This window comes from Pipra filicauda, unplaced genomic scaffold, assembly GCF_003945595.2.
Source record: "Pipra filicauda isolate LSUMZ 115617 unplaced genomic scaffold, ASM394559v2 scaffold65_size3143899_pilon, whole genome shotgun sequence".
Classification (NCBI taxonomy): Eukaryota; Metazoa; Chordata; class Aves; order Passeriformes; family Pipridae; genus Pipra; species Pipra filicauda.
Genome location: NW_024104820.1, coordinates 2,378,307 through 2,401,909, shown reverse-complemented (window position 1 = coordinate 2,401,909; position 23,603 = coordinate 2,378,307). Strand labels below are relative to the sequence as shown.

Genomic DNA, 23,603 nt, shown 5'->3' with positions numbered 1-23,603 from the left:
AGAAGGCACCGAGAGCAAAAGCCAATTCAAGACTCTTCCATTAGCACAGCACCAGATAGCTGAAAAAAAATTCAGCCTAATATGCTCCAGAAAAAATCAGTGTGAACTTGAGTACATCTGATAGTGAATGATTTAGACACATACATGCAGTAAGAAGGCCACACTAGAAATATTAACAAAATCCATACCACAAAAGTATTCTGAGCAGTATGATGGATTTAACAGTGCAAACTCCTCATACCTGCTAATGAAACTTAACTTACTTTTAATAGTTCTCTGGCAAAAATATGAAGTATGTTTACATAAAAATATGCATATCCAGCTTCTACCCGTATCTATTCTTCCAGACAGACATATTTACTCTAAACAGCAAAAAAAAAAAAAAAAAAGGCAAGCAGAACACTCATTTAAATGGCAGAAAACTAGTAGAAGATGCTAATATGACCTTAGTGTAGCATGTCAAGTGTCACTGCCATCAGCTTCCTAGTCATTTTAAGAACAATCTGCTAAGACAATTAATTACATAGCTTAAAAGATTAGGTCAACAGTGTCAAATATGAGAATATGAACTTGAAATTTAGCCTTTTAAAAATGTGTGCTGTCTATTTAAGTGTCAACATCCATTTGTGAAAGAATAGTAAGTTTCAGACTCAATAAGTTACTTCTCAGGAGAAGCAGTGGTCTTACCTTCCCATAAAAGAAACCCAAACACAGCAATTAGAAAGGCTGACAGAATTCCTTGGCTGACAGAACCCATATATTTGCAGTCTGCTTACCTAATGGCTACTTTAGAAGAAAGTAGTAATTAAAGGCTGAGGTTTAATATAACACAAATTTATAACAGTGGCAGTCCTTAAACTGATATTTTGAAAACTTAAACTACTTTAAAGAAAGAGTATACTCTGGATTTTTCTTGAATAGTTAAAGTAAACCTAAACACATCCTTCTTGGACACCCCTTATTACCATATCTTTCCAAGTCAAGTCTACAGCTAAGACTCATAGCTGGTCATAGGTTAAGTTACTTAGCTTTTTATTCTGGTGCTCATGCTGAAGAATGTAACCCCTCCCCAAGCTCTGATCTGACCAAGCCAAGTTTGCCATGATTCGAGTCTCTGTGCAGGAGTTTCAGCCTGTCTCCTCTTCCTCAGAGCAAGGCAGATACCTACTACCTGCCCAGCCAGTTGTGTGTTCAGCTGAAATTATCCTTTAGCTATGTTTAAGATTTGTAAGGTGTCATGTGGAAGAGATGATGCAGTTTGTTAGATGTCAACAGTTGCAGGAATTTTACAATCCCAGAGAAAGAATAGTCAAGATTACAAACAGTAACACTTACAACTCATTTCACCCTTATGCCAGATAAGCAGCTACTCGGACAGAGATACCAGAGCATCAGAGAGAAGTTTTGCCTGGCAGCACCAGGTACCCAACTGTGGGTGAGCTGTCTGACCACAAACATTAGATAGAGGTGTGCAGAATGAACTGTTATCTCAAGGTGCCCACAACCCTCCCAAGTCTGTAGAGAAAGCTGAAGTGGCTGGATCAAATTAACTGCCTGACTTTCAAGCAACTCAAGTTCAGACAGGCATCTCCTTGCAGTACCTGAGAGAACACAGAAGCCACCAGCTGGGTGGCCCCACAGCCCAACTCCATCAGTGGCTTATACCAGATGCCAGACAGCAAAACGCTCAAAGAAAATTTACCACAATCTTTCTCAAAACATTCTCCCAGCTTCCAGCTATTTGTAACTTTGTGACCACCTAAACCAGTGATAGAGCTGCATGTTTAGTAGTGATAAGGATTTTTCCTGCCTCGATTTGCCCATCAATTTACCCATCAGTCATCATTTACCTGATAGATGGCAGGAAACTGTTGGTCACATCTATAATTAAGTTGAGATTCTTTGAAAACTACCATAGGGACAAAAACAAATAGCAATATGCCAACCTAGAGGACACTACACAACTAGAAGCAAGGCCCAGAATAACTAAATCATACTTCTTACAGCCATTCAGTCCCCATAGTTTCATCTATTTACTGCTACAAACCCTTTAAGCTACACATTAGTACCCAATAAACTGCATCCAGATAAGTGTTTAAGTACTAGAATCTAAGAATATTTACATTTTTCCTCATGCTTAATCCTCTGCAAATGCTCAGAGCCTTTAGTGAAATTTTTGCATTAATTCATATGTTTTAAATGACATACTACCTTCCAGCTCATGCAGCAAGTAGTGCAAGAGTTCAATAGGTTGAGTTTTAATGGATTGTTTTTGGGGGGGGGTTGTTTGTGTTTTTTTTTTTTAAATCTATCTCAATTTGTAAGGATTTCCTTGGGTACATGCTAAAGCATCTAACCAGTCTTCTCATCAACACAAACCCATTTTGGTGGTTCCATTCCCCTCCCCATTTCATACACTCTTCAATTGAGTTCCAAAAACAGAAGGACTGGTTGAGAGAGAAATCCACTGGCATGTGCAGAGAGCAGACAACAAGAACATCAACAAAACCAACACTTCTCTTTAGAAGATGCAGCAACAATATGAGATAAAATTCACTGCTTGAATTTCAGCAACCAAGAAGCAGGAATGTTTCAACAAGACACGAATGGATAAATCTGAAGCATTCTACTACCAAAAAACCCCCAAACAAAACAAAACAACACCCCCCCAAAAAAACCCACAAAACCAAAAAAAACCACAAAACACAAAAAAACAAAACCAAAAAAAACCAACAACAAACCAAAAAAACCCCCAAAACCCACAAACACTTCTGCCTTGCAAAAGTCAGCCTGATATCTGCCTCCACCAAGTTACATTTCATGTTTACATTGCTCTCATTACACGCTATTTACCAACACCTCACTTAAAGGCTTCTTCACTGTGGGAAGCAGGATTCACAAGGTAATAACTGAAGGCGGTGTGTGCAGTACAAGCAAGAGAAAACTTACACTCAGAAGATTTTTTTCTTTTAACAGAAGTATGCTGCTTGACTCCCATGCCTGATGCTTACATTCAGCTGGCTTTGCTCACATATGTTTGGTTACAGACATAATGCGGTGGAGCCGTAATCTCTTTTGCTTCAGTCAAATTAATTATCACTAAAATGCAAACTCTATCATTTCTGGTACAGTTAAAAATTTCAGAAGTCCTCATCTAAACATAAGGACTTCGGAGCCATGGTAGGAAATGGATTTCTGGCTGAACTGGTAAAAAGACTGAGAATTCCAGATCTTCCAGTACACTGCAGATCTGTACTGAAGATGAAAAGGCATGTTGAACATGGCTGCTAAGTCACATCCTCAATCTCTTTATTTTTAATGAAGCGCTAAACCAAGAAGTACTCTTAACAGTGACATTGTGTTCTATTACAAAAAAATATCAAACAGTGTCACCTTTTCAACTCAACTGCCTGTAATGAAGTCTAAATACAGGAATATACTTACATGTAAGCTTGTTGTGACTCAGAACTAGCTGTGTGATATGAGACAACGTAACTGCAAATAAAGAGAGAAAGAAATTAGTTTATGGACATGGCCACTGAGAACTTGTATCTATTCCAGCTGAAAATAAAATAGGAAAGTTATTCTCTCCACTCCAGTAACTTCAGATTTGTGCACTGTCAAAACAAACAAGACAAACTCAAGACTAAAGGACACATCCAGCTACTCCCCTGTCCCCATTTCTGTTACTGCATCAAACATGACTTGGAGAGCTTCTACTCACTGATACAGCAGCCCCTTTCAGTAACCCTTGAAAAAGCTCATGACATAACACAGGCAATTATAACCCGTTAGCAGAATGAAAGCAGTCACAAGCACCATCAGATCAGAAAGTTCAGTGCAAAAAAAGAAAGCATCACCACAGTTCCCTATGCAATTGCAGGTTGTAGAGGAAGGAAAGGCAGGGAGGAGAAAGGAAGAAACATTGTACCCATCCTAAATTTCTACTAAAATATGAGCACTTTAAGTACTGCCTGCACCACCTCACAATATAGAACAGGAGGACAGGGAAAGAAGCCCATAGAAAGTCTGTAAGAATATTGTAGGAAAGCCAGAAGTAAAGGGCAGACAAAAGCAGCAGCCTCCATAAAGAGCTTTAGGCTTTAAAAGGCATGATGTAACTACAGTGGCAAAAAAGACCAACACCACCTCACCTCCATACTAAAGAGTCAGTATCTTGCCACAAGCACTATGATAACTGGGCTCTGAGCAGGTGGGACCCTGCATCACTGCTGCCCAAAGGTCCCCCAACACCCACACTGAACTGTGGGTGCAGGACTGGGATGTCAAATTGGGCAGTCAGGCACAGAGTGGATTCTAAAAGAACTTCTGCACTATTTCTTTTTTCCCTTTGAAGTTGATGGTTCCTATGGTTTACTAGAGCAGGACAAGGACCGAAGGTATCACCACACTTCTGTGGCCTTAACTAGTTCATTCCAGTTTTGCAGAGCTCTGCCAGCTTCACAGAAGAATCCAAAATTCAGACAATCTGTTCTTTACTTTGTCAGAGTCCATAATGAACTTCATTACATTAAGACCATCAATCCCCACCAAGTGCCTTTTAATAAGCAGCTAGAATGACTTGAGAAACTACATGAGGAAAGCCCAAATTTAGTTCATATACCACCAATATGATAGGACTTTCTTAACTCTTTTCTGTTCATGAACTACCTCTTCCATGAGGATATGACTTCTATGAATTTGTTAATGCTAAGGCTAGACATGTCCAAGGTATCAAAATAAAAGAAACTTTTCAAGGTAGTGACAGGAAATGGTAATGTCTTCCCCTCCCCACGCTCCACTAAGTGAAACACCCATTATAAGCATACAAATCAGAATGACAACTCACATGGACTAAAAAAAGTGCTGAGGATTCGCTTTTCTGTGCTCAAGATGTAATTCAATATTTAAAAGAAAAGCATGCCAAATAATATTTAACTCATACAAGAAGCCAGCTTATAAGGAGACATCACTCGCATGCAACTTATTTGCACCACAGAAGTATAAAGTCACCGAACTGCCCCAAATGCTAGACAGCAGCACACATGCACTGCAAGCTACCTTTACATAAAATATCTGGATGACACTACTCAACCTATTTTTTTATAAAAGGAAAGAATAAACAAACAAAAAAACTCCATCCCCCTGCCAAAAAAAAAAAAAAAAAATCAACAAAAAACCAACTAAACCCAGGGTAAAATAAATTACAAAAAAAAAACAAAACAAAAAACACCCACAAAACAGGAAGACCCCAGCAATCTTGCTGAGCCAAGATAAGGCATTGTCTGTCCCACTGGAGGAAGTTAATGCAGGATGAGCATTTCAGTATTGTTACAGTAGCTTGCCTCTTCATCTTCTGTGCTTTGGTTATTCTAGGAACGAACAATTATATCAACACTAACTTTCTGATAAATAATTCTAGGCATGTTAATTCCTACCACACAAGCATGTACTTTACGCAAAATATGAATATCTTACAGATGGAATGATAATGAGAGCAAATTAACACTTACAGAGTAAATCTCCCTGACAACAGAGCAGATGCCTCAAGTTATTTGGGCAAAATAATTCCTTAATTCGTAGCTTCTTCATATCAGCCTCTTAAAAGACACTTACACTAGACTGGTCCATACTCTCACAAACAATTCCATAGCTGTTGATGGCTGTTCAAAGTTCTACCAATAAGTGCTCTAACCACTGCTAGGCTAGGAGAAGGGCACATCATTCTCTATGTGCTGAATTTGCTTGTTCACCCTACAGGGTGCTATTGGCGCTCTCTGCCGTTACCCGTCCATAGTGGGTGCTTTATAAACAAAGATCATCTATTTATGTCATAATATGAAATAAAAAAAAACAAACCAACACCATAGAACACTTCCACAGGGCAAGATATTTTTTAATACTATTTGTGTATGGAGGATACACAACTATAGCACGTATATGTGCTCAGAAATGGTATAACATTTCTTTTATTATATGCTGGAATAATAAGAATAGTCTTTAATGATTGAAACTGTTTCACATGGTCTTTGAATTAATATGACAAGCTAAAGCACAGAACATTCAGATCAAGGGATATTTTCTGCCTCAAATGAAATCTCTTTCCTACAGAACTTCTCTGAAAAGAGCTTTCTTGTATTACAATTCTGAAAGCATCAAAAATTTAGGTGCTCTAAAAGCCTGTAATACAATTCTAGTTTGTACTTTAAGTCATTAGAAGGCAACATGGAAGTACCTGGATTTGAGGGACATTCCAAAAATAGAACTCTATTTCTAATGACATTAATGAACTCCTGGGCAAGGAGTGGTTAAGGAACTACGGAACTTTTCTTTGGGAATCTGAATGCCACATTACAAATAAGCTGGTAACTCCACTCTTGCTAAACACAAAAGTGGGAAGAGATGTAAAGGTTGCCAAGATGCAAAGGTCTAAGCTAGCTTAAGACAGCTTCAGATACCAAGTGTCAATCTCTTTTCAGATAGAAGTACTGCATCTTGATTTGGAAAGAGACATTAGTATTTGACAGAGGCAAATGTTGTCTGTTTTGTATCTCCCACAGCTGCTACAGAGGGTGGAAGTCAAGGCAAAAGAAAATACAAGTGGTGACTGCCTTGTACTGTAGCAAGTAATTCATTAGACTGAAAAGAGAAGCCAGAAGAGAATTGTATCCAAGCCCTTTGCTCCTCTCTGCCCCCATATAACACCAGTCTTCTATGTCACATTTTGTTGGTTTTTGGTTTTTTTTAAACACATATGACAAGAATAGGTCTACACCTAAGGAGAAGGACTGGCACACCAAACAGATGTTGCATGGTACTCTGCTTCCAAATCCTTGTGCTTGCAGTAACTCTAAGTGAATTAAGAAAGCTTAAATACAAGTTTACTAGTCACTCTGCAGCAAGTACTCAAACATGCAGTGGAGCAAGGCTTGTTCCTTTCCTTGAAGAGTAAGGACTATACCCTGTGGTAGGGGCATTTACCATTACTAAATAAATTACATGAGACGAAATCTTTATCAGGGGTTATTGAACACAGAAACTTAGGCATATCCTCCAAGCTACCAAGTCTTTAAACCTCAAATAGCTAAAAATGTTCCCTCCAATCATAGTCTAAACTTACGCTTATCTCTGAACCTCTACTAGTGCCCCTTCTAAAAGACAAAATGCTGTGAAAGAACAGTTGCTGGGCATGAATAGTGATGGTTGCTTTTAACAGAGATCTTTATTTTGTGAAAAAAAAAAAAAAAATTAAAATAGTTGCTGAAAAGGCAAGCTTTAACACTGCCCTGGAAAGATACCCAACACACCAAGAAAGGAAGGTACCATGTCAGACTCATGTAGCTTCCATGCCACTTCTGAGAGCCAGAGACAACCAAAATACCCAATCTATACTAGAAAAGACCACCCATTCAGAGTCAGATGACAGGGTTTGAAAACAACACATTTAACATTTTCTCAAACTGTTACCAAAAATTCAGAGGTAATACCTATTCATTACCTTTTTAAAGGCATATCTGACAGAAGGTATTCCTCATCCAGAAAGTGAATATCTTGACTATAAAAAACCAAACAAAAAACCAAAACTAAACCAAACACTAAAAAAGCCAAACCGAAACAAAAACCCCAACTTACGTTTTCTTTGTCAGGGAGCAAAGTAACTGAATAATAAATTAACTTAACAGAAATCAGTCATCATTTCCTCCTTTCCTAACTTTCATCTCAAATTGGAGAAGGGCCCAAATCCCCATCCTAGATCAAGTCACTCAGTGTGCACCAGGAGTATCTGCACACAGACTTCTCTGATGCAGTGCAGCCTAACCAGGGTACCACGAGTCTACACTTCATGTAGGGAGCTCCCTGTCAAAGACACCTCAGATGCTTAATTAGCAGCCTGGTATCAAGGACTATCCGTGGACCACAGTGTCTCACCTTGTGGTCCCTGGCTCTGCCTGAAAAACAAACCCAAAACAGTCTTTGCACAAGCAAAGCTTTTTTTCTTTTTAGCGTTACCAACATGCTTCAACATTATCTTTTTTCCCCACCTAAAGATCAAAGCTGACTAATTAATTATGTGTTTAGTGTTGATAACAGGCGCCAAGCCTATTTAACAAAACCAACTGTTACAAGTATTCTGTTGCTGCCCCACACACTCAACATCTATTGCTACCTGACAGGTATAAATATAGTTCTGAAAACTAATCTGTAGTTAAAGTGAGCTAAACACTACTTTGCCTCAAATAACTGCCCGTCCAATAGAAATACAAAGAAGCTTTCTATTTAATGTGAGTTCACATGTACAGTCTTTACAACATCATCTTCCCAAAATCCCACACACAACCCAGACCCAGGAAAAGAATTCGTACATGATGAAGACTTCAGTACAGAACCTAGTTCTGTTAAACTGGACTTAAGACTTCATCTTTTACTGATGTGACTGCAGGTACCTTGGTGTGCTCCTGACTCTGCAGGTAATGGTAAACTGGTAGCGAGCTATACTCATGTCCATCTTATAAGAAGAGTTATGTACATTTGCTCCTGGCTGCTATCAAATTTAACAAACATGGTAAAGAGGTAAACCAGGATAGTTACAATTTTAAGTACCTGGGTTGGTTGAGATTTTGCTTTTTTGTCTCAAAACTTCATGCGTTCAGGAAAATTTCAGACTGTGGCACACTACAACCAATCACAACTTTAACTCCCTGCATATTGGCTGTGCCATAACATCATGTGCATTTTCAGAAAAAGCAAAAGCAAGGGAAAGGCACCTGACTCTTCATTTATGTGTTCTCCAGAACTGTGACAGCATGCTGTTATTGGTATCTTGCATTTGATGTAAATTAACCACAGCAAATGCAACATACCAGCATCAACATCCTGTCACGGTTCAGGAAGCATGTGCAATCATTTAATATCTGAAGTATCATGCTGCTGTATTTGTAATACAGTGCTACTGTCCTCTCCTTCAGACACGAGCCACGCATAGTCCCAGGGCGATGTCAGCCTATCCCTTCCTAAAAACTGTGGGGATGCTGCTTGGCTGGTGTTTTTGTTTCGGTAGCAAGGCGGAGAGGAGGCAAAGTCTTCCCATCACTCAAGTGCCAGAATGCCAGCAGTGCGACAGGGAACGCTGAGCGCTGCAGGTGCCGGGAGGGAGCCCCGGCTCCCCACGCCGGTCCCTCCGGTGCAGGGCTCCCCTGGACATACACGGCTCCCCGCGGTGCTGACGGGAGCCTGAAGCGGGGTGTGTTCCCCTGCCCACGGATCTCTCCCGAAGCCCCCGGTGTCCAAAGCGTCAGGTCTCCCCTGCACGGAGGAGGCTCGGGCGACCTGCCCGGGGCAGCGGGTCCGGGGCAGAGGCCGGAGCGGGGCGGGGCGGCCCGGTTTCCCCCGGCCCCGGCCCCGGGCGGCGGCCCCGGCTCGCCCGGGACAAATAAGGAAGTTTTCGCGCTGTGCCCGCCCGCCAGTACCTACACAGGCCAGGCACGTCCAGCATGCTGGAGATGCCCCGGTCGCACATGTCCACCTCGGGCTGGTTCTTCTCCCTGCTCTCCTCCACGATCTTCTTCAGCGACTTGGACATGGTCTGGGAGGGGCAGAAACGGACACCGTGAGCCGGCCGGGGCTCCCACCGGGACAGCGCCGGAATGGCCCCGAGGGGTCCGAGGGCAGCGAGCCCGCCCGTTCCGCGCCGCCGGCGGGCCCCGTCCCGTCCCGTCTCGCCGCGCCCGCCCCAGCCCAGCCCAGCCCAGCCCAGCCCAGCGGAGCACTGGCCGGGATGCCGGCCGCCCTCCCGCCCCCGCGCGGAGGGACAGGCCCGCCGCTGCCCCCGAGGGGACTCACCGCGCTGTGGTGCGGCGGGACGCGAGGGGATACGGCGGGACACCAGGCAGGACACAGCGGGATCGCGGGGGGAACAGCGGGCGGATCCCGGCGGATCCCTGGTCTGCACGCGCCCGCCCCGCCCCGCCGGGCCCCGCCCGCCGCCTCCCGCCCCGCCCGCGCGCGCAGGCGCAGCGCAGCTCCCGCCCCGGAAAGCGGGGGCGCGCCCCGGCCCTGAGGGAGCGGTCGGGACAAGGGGAGTTTAGAATCCGGTGAAGTTGGCAAAGGCTTTATGAGGGAAAAGACGTTATCAAAAAACCCAACCAAGCAAACAAAAGGGAACATTGAATCAGCGGTTTCCATTTCTTAAGGTGCCTTCGTGGATCGTCTACTCAGTTCTAGTTGCAAACCTAGTGACAAGGCTGGACCCAGGTTCTGAGCACTTTTAGTTGTCACACCATGATGTTGGAGTCACAGCCTTACTGCCCAGAATGTATTTATGCTGTAACATCTTTGATAGGAGATAAGAAGCTCCTACTTCCTGTTGTTACACAGACATGGAAGCTCAGAGCAATTAATGGCAAAATCTATAAAATTACATAAGGCTAGGCTACCTGTTGAGAACCAAAGCTTTGAATTTTGCATATGTGCTCCATGATGTTAGCCTAAAATAATAAGCTAGCCGAAAGATGATGAGTGAGAATGTGCCTAAGCCAGCAAATAACAAACTTTCTGGAGGCACAACTTCAACTTTACCTTTTTTAGGAATGTAAGGATTTAATTTTGGGCTGCCATTAATGGTGACAGTCAGGGCATTTTCTTAGACACCCAGATGGTGTTTACTACCTTGAGCCTTTCCTGTAGCTACAGGCTGCTTTCAGGTCTTTCTTACAAGACACAAGTGGAAGACCTTCCTTTTATCTGGATTTCTCAGCGCAGAACACACTGTCACTCACATGCACAAGACAATGATATACAGCTCTTTTTTGTCTCTAGGAGCATGAATCTGGATCCCTTTTCTGTCTAAGGAAATGCCCTGACTGTCACCAGTCAGTTGTCCCAAAGATGTACGTGCTAACATGTCTGCAGTTCTTATTTCAGAGAGAATGATTGCAGGCTTCATTTAGTAGCAAAGGCTCAGGCAGATTTATTGTCTATAAATATGGTCCTAACTTCCTTATTCCAACAAACAGCACATGTGACTGTAACAAGATACTCACAAAACAATGTTTTTGTGGCTAATGCAAAGCTCACCTGGCTTCTCTCTGCCCCGCTTATGCAGTGATCAGAACATTGTACGTTGCCTAGATATCCACATTCTTCCCCTACCATAGAAATATTTAATTACTCCTCACTTAATAAACATATTTTCATTACTCCCTTTTGTCAGGATTGTGGGGGTTTTTTTACCATCCTCCTAATTTCATTATCCTATTGTTACATAACAAGTTCATCTATCACTCATACCTTCTATGGAACCTATTTTGGTTCCTTGCTTGAGCAAACCTTTTGTCTGAGTAAGTGCACAAATCCATACCCCAGTCAGGTTCATGCTGGATTTGGCAGAGGAGTTGCTGTCGAGCTTTGCTTTTAAAGTTTGTCAGCATCTCGTGGAGCACTAAATACCAGTTGTCTGAGAAGGAGTGGGAAAGAAGGTTCACAAGCCACATTGTCCAAGGGTCAGGTCATTTCTTGGTCGTGAAAAATTATGCACAATTTCCCTTCAGCAGTCAAACTCGTGAAGAGTCATTTCCTGCAGGGGGCCTACGCCACTGCAGTAACCCAGTGGCCCCTCTCTTATCCCCCACCACCTCTCCCAGTCCATCAAGTTCTTCTGTAACCCCTTTAGCCCCAAATATCCTTAGCTCCTGCTGTATACCCCCTGCTAGAGGCTGGTCAGCCTGTGCCTGGGGACAAGCCAGTGGAGCCCTCCCCACATGTACAGTGCTTGAGCTCACAGTACAGGCTTTTCCAATTTAGGCCATCAAGCTACTGATTTTTTTGCTTATGAAACAGCTACAAAATATCTTTGCTATCTGTCAGATTTGTTCTAAATCTGTCACTTGGCTTAAATGTGAGATGAACAGATGCCTAAATTCTTTGCAGAGGCTGGTGTATGCCTTCTGTCCTTAGGACAGCAAGCTGAAGTAGGTGACTATGAGGTAGATATATGGCCAGGACTGTATGACAGAGCTGCAGCTGCCCTGTAGTGGTCAGAGGAGGGAAACGTTGCCCCTGCAACAGTGCTCCCAGCCTGCTCTGATCAGGCAGTGAGTGCTGGATGTGCTCCCACTGCTTCCTTTCACTGTGCTGGGAAGCAGCAAGGGGATCGGTGGCTCTGCCCCCGCCCTTGCTCTCACTGTCCTAGGTAGTTCTTCCAACCAAGGAATCGAGGTTTTGCATTATTATTCTATTTTTATCTTTTTTCCCCTCCAAGAAAAGCTATGATAATGGACAACATTAATGCAGGGTTAGCATGTGCTCAAAGCGATACAACAGCAACATGCCCCTGCAAAACCACTTGCGTACTTTTGGGCACTGCTACTACAAATGTATCCATCACCATTACACTAAGTAAGTGTGATAAGTGGCATGCAATATTTATTTTGCTGACCTTTTTCTTATAAAAGCAAAATTTGGCCTCTATTTTAATCATCACTTAATAAACATTTTAAACATTTACTTGTTAGTAACCCTGTATTGTTGCAGTGGTTCTGTATCATGAACAGTAGTCAATCCTATGAATTTTTGTTGCATTTCATTTAAATTAGGACTGCAGAATAATTCTGTAGTTTTAGTTCAGCAGTTGACAAAAAATAATTATGCTAAATATGTTAATTCTGATGCCTAGGACACTTATCCTGAGTTGTTATGGGAAACTTAGACACCTCCTCCTTTGCTTTATGAACCAATTGAAAACTGTTTTTCAGTAAAATTGCTTTGAAAATTTAACTAAAATTAGCTAATGTTTTAAATTGACCAGCACCATGATTTCTAGCATTTCAGCTGAATATCTTCTGTCTTCTTTACTTCAAGTAACTATAGTCCTAACAATATCTCATTGTGGTATTACTTGTTATTTATTGTTTATAAAGAATAGTCCTGTCACATGGGAAGGGCAATTAAAAACACTGTTATGGACCTTTTAGTTCTTATTCTTCAAATCCTGGTCTTCAGAGGGCTTACCATTCATATGTAACTGCCGCATAAAATTGCCTTTATATAAGAATAAATATCTATACTAACATGCAGAAGACGATTTATGTATAAAATGAAAACATGCAGGCTCTAGGAAGTGAAAATATGCACTTCATTATCTGTGCTTTGTCATTGACAGGGAGAGGCTGTAGTTGTGCAGGTATCATAATATGGACATGCAGCATTCACAACAATGACATTATCTATAAAATAGCAATGTGCACAGACATAAAAGCAAAGATATTCATGGCAGCATTGTGAGTGAAGCTATAAATCTTATTAAACACAGATTTTGTCTTTTGAATCGTACACTGCAAAAAGCACATAGAAGTTTCATGGAATTATTCTTTTTAGATTATCTGTTTAGTTCTTCCTGTTTGCGTTTTCTGTGCATTCATTTTAAAGCGTTTTAAATTACTCCTTACCTTCCAAGATAGAAACATGGCTTAGCACTAGCTGTCTCCTCTAAGGACCTCCACTTTAATACTTCTGCAGTTGGTACTTCTGCTGTGGTTCCTCATATAAAATGTTAGAGGACAGCAGTGGGTTACTTTGTTCCTGTTTTTTTAAAAGAATGGGTTTGATAATTTACTCTAATTTTAGACTTTGACTATTTTTGGTGAGAGTCAGTTGGGCTAGATCAATTGAACCTTGTACCAGGAGCTTCATTCAACAGTCTTCATGAGCACAAATTCTCTGCTGGACTTTCTTTTTTTTTTTTTCTCTAAATAACCTCGTGCATTTTACTCATTTGTAAATAAAATTATGCATGAGTATTGAATATTTCTAACATTTAAAGATGCACCAATCATTACTTATTGTTAGACTAAAAAAAAAACTTAAAAATTTCTCTTCCTCCCATTCCCAGTGCTCTTCAGTCTTTTATTCTGCAGAAGTTCAATGATTCTATAAAATTTGATATTGTGACCAAAGGTCTTGCCAAGAGCAGGTATTTATCATATCGAAAGATGTCCAATAGCACTTAATCTGCTTTAAAGTGAAACATGTTTTTTTTCTTAGTGAGATCAGCCTTTTTGAAGTACAGATTTCAGCAAAGTCACCAGTTCAGCTAGAGTTGCCCTCTAGAGCTTAAGGCCAAAGGTTGTGTTACCAGAATGGCCTCATGCACATCACAGGCCACCAGATCATGTCTGCATACCAGTCCCTAAGCCAGCAGGAGGCCAGCCCCAGTTCAGCAAGCACCGGGACTGGGGTGTCCTTGGGAAACTTTGTCTTTAAACTGTATCACAAGTGACTGATATCAGTCTCAAAAATCCACTTATGAACTTCATTCATTAAAACCATGTACAGGTTTCCGTTTGTCAGTTTATGCTCTGTCACACTCCCGACAAGGCCAAGGTTTAATGTGAGAACTCATTTCTGACAGGACTGATCCACTTTTAACAGGAGCAATCAATGGACTACAGAACACTGCCTGCAGTGGCAGGGAGTTGTTTAGAGAGACATACCCTTCCCTTTCATCTGTGGCTTCCAGCCAAGCTGTGCTCCAGGCTGCAGCAGAAATGCAGAAAAGGACAACATTCTTGTCAAGCCAATTCTTGCCTAAAATCTGATGTTTCCATTCCAGCCACCTACCAGCAAGTGACAGCAACCAGATATTGAGGGGATTCTCTGCCCTGCACCAACTGCGCCAAATCCATGGGGATTCATAGGAAGATCAGAGCCAAAACAGACATTCATAGCCCTGTGATGCAGGAAGAAATACAGTCCTTCTTATCTTTGTAGGCAAATAACTCAATCCATGCTTGATTGCACTTGGAGTGACTTACTCATTGCTGTCTTTAGAATTTATTTTGTGGCTTCATATCCAGGCAGTTCAGATGTTTCTTTCTTTACTGCTTGCTATCCCCTGTAGTGAGTTTTAATAAACAGGATGGACAAAGGTTGCATCATCCTTTGATTGCAAATATGCCATCAGTTTGGAAGTGGACTCAGAGCAAAAGTTTTCTGGACTACTAAACTGAAAATGTTGTATTTGACATTAGGGTCTTTTTATATCTTCCCTTATTAGAGGAGTTTTCTGTTTTGCTAGCAGCTCAGCAGAACAGATGTCTGCCAGTTTGATCCCACACCAGGTATTTCTCCTTTTTCCATTTTATATTGAGGCATGTTAGCAGGAGTATCACCTGGACACAGGCTCAGTTTTTCTTAGTCCTTGTACAATTTTAAAATGCTGGCTTACATCTCATTCTGTTGGCCAGTGGGAATTAACAGGTTTCTCTCTTTCTAACTTACCATCAGAGGATCTTGAGTTGTATTTTGTATCTTGTCCTTTTTGCCTGCTTTGTTTTTTCTACATTTTATTTTAACCAGAATAGCTGCTCAGCTGCTATAAAGTTTTATGTGGTTGTGGAATGGTGGCTTTTTGGCCTTCACTGTGAAATCTTCAAAGAGTTCCTAGATTTTGTTAAAACTGCCATTTATACTTTATTGTCATTTCATAATTAATTTTTGCTATAGTCACATTAAGGAATTGCTTTCACTGTGAATGACTCTTTGTAATAGTTGTGAAGTGAGAGTTCTGATAAGGCCCATGTTCTTTTGCTGTGGTTCGACTTTCTCTTGCCTGTCCATCACAGTTGACATTCAGGAAATGAATTGGTCATTTGTTCTGGGTTGTGACAAAAAATGTTTCATGGTGGGAAACAGTATACTCTGTATGCCCTGTCAACAAAGTCTTTTATGTTTGATGTGTGTTAGTCCAGGGAAAGGAAAATTTAATTGTAGTCAAAGATTAATTGATATTTCTATGTCTGCCCTATTCTGAAGTTATATCTGTTTCAGAAATGTCTAGGAAGTTGCCTAAAAGTTGACTAAAAAGGTGACATAGTTGGTAAAGACTCAGAAGTTTTTCATATTCAGTTGTAAAATAGATTTAGAAGCCTGAAAATATAACTCAGTAAGTATAATTACAGACATTTGTATATATTGAACATAGGGCTCTGGTCCTGACATTACTTCTTAATGTGGTTAAGATTTAGAACCACATCATGTCCTTGCTGTGTTAAACTTCAATAAATGCTCAAGTGCTGATTCAGGCGGGTTCTTATATCCAGTGCACATATTACTAAAAGTTCTTCAGCACGGTTAGCTGTGTAAGAGGCTGTAGGACAGGGGCATTTTTTGCAATTTCTCATCTTATCCAATTTGAATAAAACTTGAGCTGACATTTTCAGGGGCACTTGGAACAAAACCACATAACTTCAGAGCAACATAAAAACAATTTCATATCTTTGGTCCTCTTATAAATTTCATGTTGAAGTTTTATCCCAGCTAATTCACTTTTTATAGCATTAATTGTAAAACTTTGAAATTATGTAGAATAATATAAAAAATATATTGCAAAAACTCCTTTTCCCTGGGTAGATAATAGTTTATTGTCAGTACAACAGGAGATCACTTTTTTCTTTTTTTTTGACAGAATCCTAAATTCATAACAGTAACACTTACAGTAACTTTTAAAAGGCCTTACTTCAGCTGCAGTTGTCATCACTGGATTTCAAACCTCCTTTATAATCTAAAGTCTCTTCAGTATAGCAAGGAATGGTAATATGTATTTCTCATAAACAGTGTTCTAGCTTGCCCAGCTTAACTGGAATCCTGATGGTAAAGTCACATATTCAGCATGAAATTTTATATAGACTTGATGAGATGTAGCGGTAAATGGAGCGATGTTTGTATCCTAAAATTCAAGACAAGAAAAATGAAAAGCATTAGAGAAAGTGAAGATCGTTTGGAAGAGCCACTGAGAGTGTTAAAACTGAGGCACATATTGGATCATAGATTGAAAGAGGCCTCAGGTCTGTGGTAGATACTGCTGCTGCATTTCTCCCTCAGGGTATTGCAACTATTTAAATCACAAATACAACTAAATATGGAGCAAACTAGCTTGATGTCTCCCACTAGATGTCACTGCACGGTCTGAATTGGAAGGCTTCTAAGGTGCTTCACATGCTTTGTGCCTTCACTTCCACTCATGTGGAATTCATACCAGAATTAGGGAAACAGTCTTGTATATTGAACAGTAAATAATCATTTTAACCCCTTATAGGGTCACAGACAGAAGGCAATACATACCATCCCACAGTATGGCCCGGCAGGGGGGTAGCTGGCATCTGGCCCGTTGTAGAGGATCAGATAGTTGCTGCTGCAATCCCCTGGGTCATCGATGCTGATGAAATCAAAGTTCACTGTGACAATTCGTCCCTGGGGCACAGCAAGGGCCCACTCACAGTCAGTGTTGTTGGGGTAAGTTGCTGGGTAGCTGGGACTGGCAAAAGAGCCAGTAGTGCCGTATAATGTTCCTCCACATCCTGGAAGCAGACATTGTTAACTGGCCTAGAAGGCTTAATTTCACAAAATAATACATCATTTAGTACATTAGTACAGTACTGGTAGTAGCACTGAAAAACAGAGACACTGTGAGCTGTAACAACTGATGTGGATAACAGCACTATTCCAATAAGAGACAAAACTGAGGGTCTAGCTTCAGCAGCCTGAGAAAAATATGCAATGGGCATCAAAGTGCCTTGGTCAGTTCAGTTCCCAGCTACTCAACTAGAGATGAATTCTCTTTGACTGTTCTTCATGAAAAGTAGTGAATCCTCATCTGATAGAAGAATACAGAGAACAACTCAGAGAAAATAGTTGTATTCAGTAAACTAAAGGCCATTTATACAAAAATTCCATCTTCAACAGTGGGCAGAATCAAATGACCTGGGAAAAATGCAAGTTTATAGAGTAAGAATGTGCAGGTCATGCCTCAGATTACTTTCACAGTCTCCAAGAATTTTCAGCTCACAGCTCTCAGAGGTGGAATCTTTCTATTCAGTGTTTATCAAATGTCTTCCATGAATTTGTGTGGGTAGTTTTTGAATCGATGTAAATTTGTAGTATGCTATGGGAAGGAGCCCCACAGCTTAACTGCATACTATGTCAAGAACTGGTTTGTTTAGTTTGTTTTGAACCTGCTGACTCCTGGCTGTATCTGATGGCTTCTAGTTCTTCTATGGGAAAAGTCAATGAGCAGTTGATCGCTAGTTATCATCCAATATCACTCAATTTTATAGACTTCAGTAGTTTCTTAACTAGATTAACAAGTCTCAGCATCCTTCATACAGAAGCTATTTTTTATGTTGAGCCCTTTGTTAATCCTAATTTTTATAAGAGGAGAAGACCAGAACTGTGTACATCATTCAGTTTATGTATGAGCTATGGATTTATACAGTGGCTTTCTATTTCTTCTCTCTTCCTTTCACAACAATTCCTATCATTCTGCCAGCCTACTTGACCCTTAGTGAGCAGTCAGCTTTTCTTTTCATGAAACTATTTTACCCCTAAGATCTTGCTGTTGAGTACTAAAAGTCAACTCAGTGCCAATATTTTTGTATGTAAAGTTAGGGTTGTCTTTTTTTTGACCACATTCTTCATTGACACTTTCCTACACTGAGCTTTATCTGCCTTTTCATCATTAGGCCACTCAGTACTTTATGGTTATTCTGCAGTGCTTTTCATCTGGTCATGAGCTCTCCTACCTCCAGTAACTCAGTGTCATGAACAAACTATTACCCAGCTGTTCACTGCCTTTTCATAAGACATTTTTGAGTGTGTCTGTGATATAGTCATCACACATTATAGTTTATTGTCTTGGGGCAAATTTCAGTCTTCTTCAGGCTTAGCAGTGCCTAGATCCTAGGGCATATCACAACTGGACTATTAACGAGGCAAGCTGAGTCACCACCACTGCTGCCACTCTGTGGATTCCAAGGTAGATGTTCCTGATATTTTCTGACCGCTCAGTGAAGGAAGTTGATCTTCATCTTAAGTGGACTATATCCTCTGGGGTTGCTAAAGGCAGCATTAGAGAGAGGGAATTTCCTCCATCTCATAAAATGAATCTCACCCGCCTGGTCTTGAGGAACAACTACCTCTCTCCAGTAACTGAATAGGGTGGACTATGTCCTCTGGGGAAGGTCTAAAGTGCTGATGAGGCAGAGTCCAAAAATAGCAGAATTCCATATTGCTGCATTTTCCTTCTATGTAGGAAGAAAAATGTAGAATTACTTTGTAATTACAGCCTTACCACTTGACGATGAAGTCCAAGTAATTTCATATCCATCATGAGCCCCTGAAAAATCACTCTTGAAACGAAGGTAGACAACGTAGTTTTGGGGGAAGATGGGACTGGGCACAGTGTTTCCACAGAACCTGCCAAGTAGTGGTGATTGCACATCACTCCCATTTCTGACCTTCAAGGGACACAAAAAACATTAAATTCCTATGCCAGGTACACACCAGTACAATTATTCAGTGATACAAGCACAACATAAAATGACAATTATGGTATGCATTCAAGTCACTACATATTTTAATACTGTTATTTTTACTATTATATATTCTTGTATAGAAGGGAAAAAAAGACCATTAACCAGTCTGTCTGAGTTTTGTAAGTAATTGCACAGAATAAGTATCATCAGAAACAAGCAGCTAAATTTTATGGTATGGTACATCTCCTGACTGAAGAAAATTACTTAAATAGTAGCTAAGATGTGCTTTTGCAAACCCATGTTTTACTTTTCATAAGAAATGTTAATATTCCAGATAAAAAGATTAATTCTTTACCCTCTTTTCCCTGGTCACATTAAGACACAGATCATATTACACAGCTCAGATTTAATTTGATTTTTGTCTGAGCTCCAATAATGCTGATCCTCAGATCCATTTCTTGAGAGAGTAAAGAGGAAATGAAAAGAGAACTAAATAATGATTCTGCCACAAATATCTGATTTTTCTCATCTGACCAGTGAAGGAGTGAGGATTGCATAGGAGAAGGATATGCGTTTTATTGACACAAAGTACCTTTGCAAGTATCCTACACTTGTCACTAGAGCTCTTTTTTTTTTTTTTAAAGAAAATTAAAAATGCTTTTTTAGGAAAAAAAATATCAAGCAGATGGAATCTACTGCTGGAAAAAAGCACTCATGTTTATGGCTTTCTGTTCATGCATGAAGGTTAATATCGAATGCAAACTATTCCAGACTGCTCTGTTAACTGGGTAACTTCAACAAGTGCTAGGTAAAGATGAGTTAGCTAATAATGAAACTACTTATTCATTGGTTTTGGACTTACTATAGTGGGTATTGTTTAATCTCTTAATATAACACCTAAGTACCTTTCACCATAAAACTGTAGCAATAAATTAGTCCCTTATGTCAGTTCAGCTCAGACTTGATCAGAGCTTATTAATATCCTTTGAATTCAGCACATTTTGACACAGGCCCACAAAATATGTATACTTGGCTTGATACCTCTAGGAAATCACGTGAACAGTGGATACTGTCTTCCAAACTGAAAGCATGGAAAAAGAGAGATATTGTGTGATTTGGGGGAGCTCGTAGAATGATAGAACAATCCATATTATTGAGGTGACGACCAGGCCAGCCAGGGCTCTTCAGGTAACCAAATGACTGATTATACTCTCTGCTGCAACCTTGAGACAGAAAACCAGAAACATGTAAGGATTTCAGATGTCTGTATTGCTTTTCCCTGTATGGCATAAACAGAGGGAATAATAGATAGATTTTTTTAGACATTTCTTCAAGCTTACCTGTAGCTTGATAGGAAAATCTGACTCCGTTATTAATCATGTATTCATCTGACTTGAACGTCACGATGGCAGTGCGATCGTAAGAGTAAAATTTGGGGATTGGAAAAGTTTCAGTGCCACAGAATCTATGGACTGACCCTTGGCCATGCTGGAATTGAATACATGTCACAAGTTAATTATAGAATTCAGTTTTCTACTTCCTGAACTTGAGGTAAATAAATCTCTCAGCAGCTTCTGTACCAACTATGCAATTGTATTTCAAAGTTCTCATGGAAATCACTAAATAATGTTTCAACATTTTATGTTGAATTATTATGAGAAACATATCAAATGTAACAGGTATTGTCATGGTAAAATGAGAAATAACGAAAGGAGGTTTAGAATAATGTAATATAAGGGACATAAACAGTTGGGCTTTTTTTTTGTGGTGGTTTTCACAAACACTCTTCTTGGCATCAGTATTCATTTTTACTATGGTTCTTGCATGGAAGGAAGTAAAATTAGTTTATGGAAACTCACTGTCGGGCATTATTTTCTGGGTGTTAAGTTTGGCAGAACTGTTACTTGGCGCAAGTGGGAAAAACTGTGTAACACTTACCCAGGTCTAATTCAATCTGTGCACAGTGTGCTTCCATGAGGTCTGTGTACCAGTTAACCCACCTTAGCTGGGGCACAGTGTGTAACGCTTTGGATGTGCTTCTCACACAGTATCATCAATCAATCTATTACCAAATGCTGGGTTTCTCCTTCCTCTCTTTCCAAAGAGGGATGAGAGCTGAATGTGAATGTGGAATGGTATCACCTGTAAATTTCTTACTGTTGGTGAGTCCTGGAGCTCTAGGTAGTTCTGAGAGCAGTCCTGGCTGGAATGGAGGTGGAAGGCCTCTACCTCTACCCTGACTTGCTGTTGCGGAGGGGCATCAATGACCCAAGTACAGAGAGTAAGTGGTGGATACTCATTCGGAAAGTTAGGAGATGTTGCAGTCAGGGATGTAGAAGTTGCATTATATATTCCTCCACACAGGCCTGCGTAGAGCAGTAACAAATGCATCAGAGTGAAAACTTTTTAAACTGGGAAAAAATATTTTGTGAGGAAAACTACACTGGTCGATATACTTTTGTATTTACATCTGAGTCTCTAGAAGGAGAAAGAAAGTAAAACACATGCTAATGTTGCCAATGTATGTCATAAAACTCAAATAAATGTTTGTTGCCTCTTTGTTAACAATCTGTGAGCATTCCTGTTTTGCACTCCAGACTGACAGTCACCTTACGATCAGTCAAGACCAAGGAGAATTGCACTGGGGTCTAGCAGAGCTGCTTACAGATGCTGTGCTATGGACTATTTTTGCCCTTTCCTGAGCCTTATATCTATGACAAATTTTGATGAATTACTATTTAAATATAAATATCCACAAAAGAATCACAAAAATATATATGCATACATATATGTGAATACGTACGATCCACTGTGACGTAGGTAGCATTGAAACCCTCCCTTTCCACAGAATTGTCTGTGACAAATTTCACAGTCAAGGAATTACGGGTAGAGAGAAAAGGAGCTGGCACTGTAGATCCACAGAATGTGCCAACTAAATTGTCATTTTCATTATCTCCATCGTAAAGCTGAAAGAAGAAGAGTATATAAGCCACTAATAGTTTAGGCACAACGAACAAATAAAGAGAAATAAAATTGTATGACCCCTTCTTTTTCTTTTACTTGAAAGCGCAGTACGTGCTCTTGTGCTTTAACAGGATGTTCTTGATGACCATAATTATTCACTGCCATATTAACTAATTCTGTTGGACAGTAAATCTCATTATGGAACATTCTGGTTCTGTCTCAGCAAATCTATCAAAAAAACTATTATATTTTAATTTGGCATTCTGATTTCTTTATTATATGTGAACTCAAAGTGCTTTTCAGTGGGAAGGTTGATTTTATTCATCAAAATATATAATGAATTCCTAGTTTCATTGAGAATGTCTAATGTTCAACAGGATCTGTAACACTCCTTGGTGGAAATTATTTAGCAGCATTCTGCTATCTGATGTTTTGTATGCTCATCTCCAAGAAAATAGCTTCCACGGGTGAGCAGTGATTACCAAGACTTGTGTATCCAAAATTTTATGAATTCAAGATCTTTCAAGCGTATGATAATGAATCCGCAAGTTTACTTTAAAAGTATTTGAGTTTTGTTTTCTGTGAAATAAATACCGATTTATATGGGCAGCCTAAGAAGCATGTCCCCATAACAATGTTAAAACTCTTATTGGTTTCCAAAAAGGCAGAATGACATCTGGAGTAGTAATCCAACCCAATGAAAAAAAATAATTATGTTAAGCAATTTAATTTCTTCTTAAGACCATTTTCTATTAATTAAGTTAGCCTCGTGGAGAAGATAATGGATTGTATCCCACTGATATTTTCTTTTTAAAATACGCAGATGTCTTACTTTGACATAATCATATCGGCAAATCTGAGCAGTCCGTGCTTCAAGTGCAAATGAAGTGAAGGTGAGGTTGATCAGTTTGTTTACAGGTGCACTTATGGTCCACACACAGTCCAGATTTTTCTCATATCTTCTGGTCACATTGGAGACTGGGGGGCCAAAGGTATAAGCTGAAGCTGTCAAGTAACCACCACAGCCATTCTGAGGTCCTGTTGAAGACAGAGAAGCTTTTTAAAAGCCATTACTGGCATTTATTTAATCTTCAACTCTTTAATGTCAAGCCAGCAGGTTTTTTTTTTTCTATGCTACAGTCCTTTTTACTGTCCTGTCTTGCAAGGACTATCTCAGTGATGAAAAGACTTTCAACACAGAGAGATATGAATCACAATTAGATTTCATGGAGTGAATTAAGAAAGGCTCATGTCTTCTGTTAAGAATAAAAACAGTATCTATTTTGAAAATGTAGCAAGAGGTTTTTTAAAAGGGACTGTAAGAAGACAAAGGAC

General features: G+C 40.2%; 2 protein-coding genes across 3 annotated transcripts in view; both read right to left on the bottom strand.

Moving 5' to 3' along the window:
• The window catches only part of RSU1 (Ras suppressor protein 1), a 102,805-nt gene extending 89,248 nt beyond the window's left edge, over positions 1 to 13,557 (bottom strand). The window contains exons 1-3 of one of the 2 annotated variants that reach the window (XM_027720546.2): positions 13,443 to 13,557; positions 9,472 to 9,583; positions 3,445 to 3,495 (exon numbers count right to left, since the gene is read on the bottom strand). In XM_027720546.2, the coding sequence (XP_027576347.1) occupies positions 3,445 to 3,495; positions 9,472 to 9,583; positions 13,443 to 13,460 (181 nt within the window). In that variant the 5' untranslated portion in view covers positions 13,461 to 13,557. Of the gene's footprint in view, positions 1 to 3,444; positions 3,496 to 9,471; positions 9,584 to 9,840; positions 9,956 to 13,442 lie in introns of those variants that run through there. The other variant, XM_027720547.2, reaches the window with a different exon arrangement.
• A 2,975-nt stretch (positions 13,558 to 16,532) lies between these two features.
• The window catches only part of CUBN (cubilin), a 143,199-nt gene continuing 136,128 nt past the window's right edge, over positions 16,533 to 23,603 (bottom strand). Inside the window, exons 60-67 of the mRNA XM_027720543.2 lie at positions 23,101 to 23,306; positions 22,108 to 22,270; positions 21,462 to 21,670; positions 20,645 to 20,792; positions 20,346 to 20,527; positions 19,121 to 19,286; positions 17,116 to 17,351; positions 16,533 to 16,720 (exon numbers count right to left, since the gene is read on the bottom strand). Coding sequence (XP_027576344.2) covers positions 16,613 to 16,720; positions 17,116 to 17,351; positions 19,121 to 19,286; positions 20,346 to 20,527; positions 20,645 to 20,792; positions 21,462 to 21,670; positions 22,108 to 22,270; positions 23,101 to 23,306 — 1,418 coding nt within the window. The 3' untranslated portion in view covers positions 16,533 to 16,612. The remainder of the gene's footprint in view (positions 16,721 to 17,115; positions 17,352 to 19,120; positions 19,287 to 20,345; positions 20,528 to 20,644; positions 20,793 to 21,461; positions 21,671 to 22,107; positions 22,271 to 23,100; positions 23,307 to 23,603) is intronic.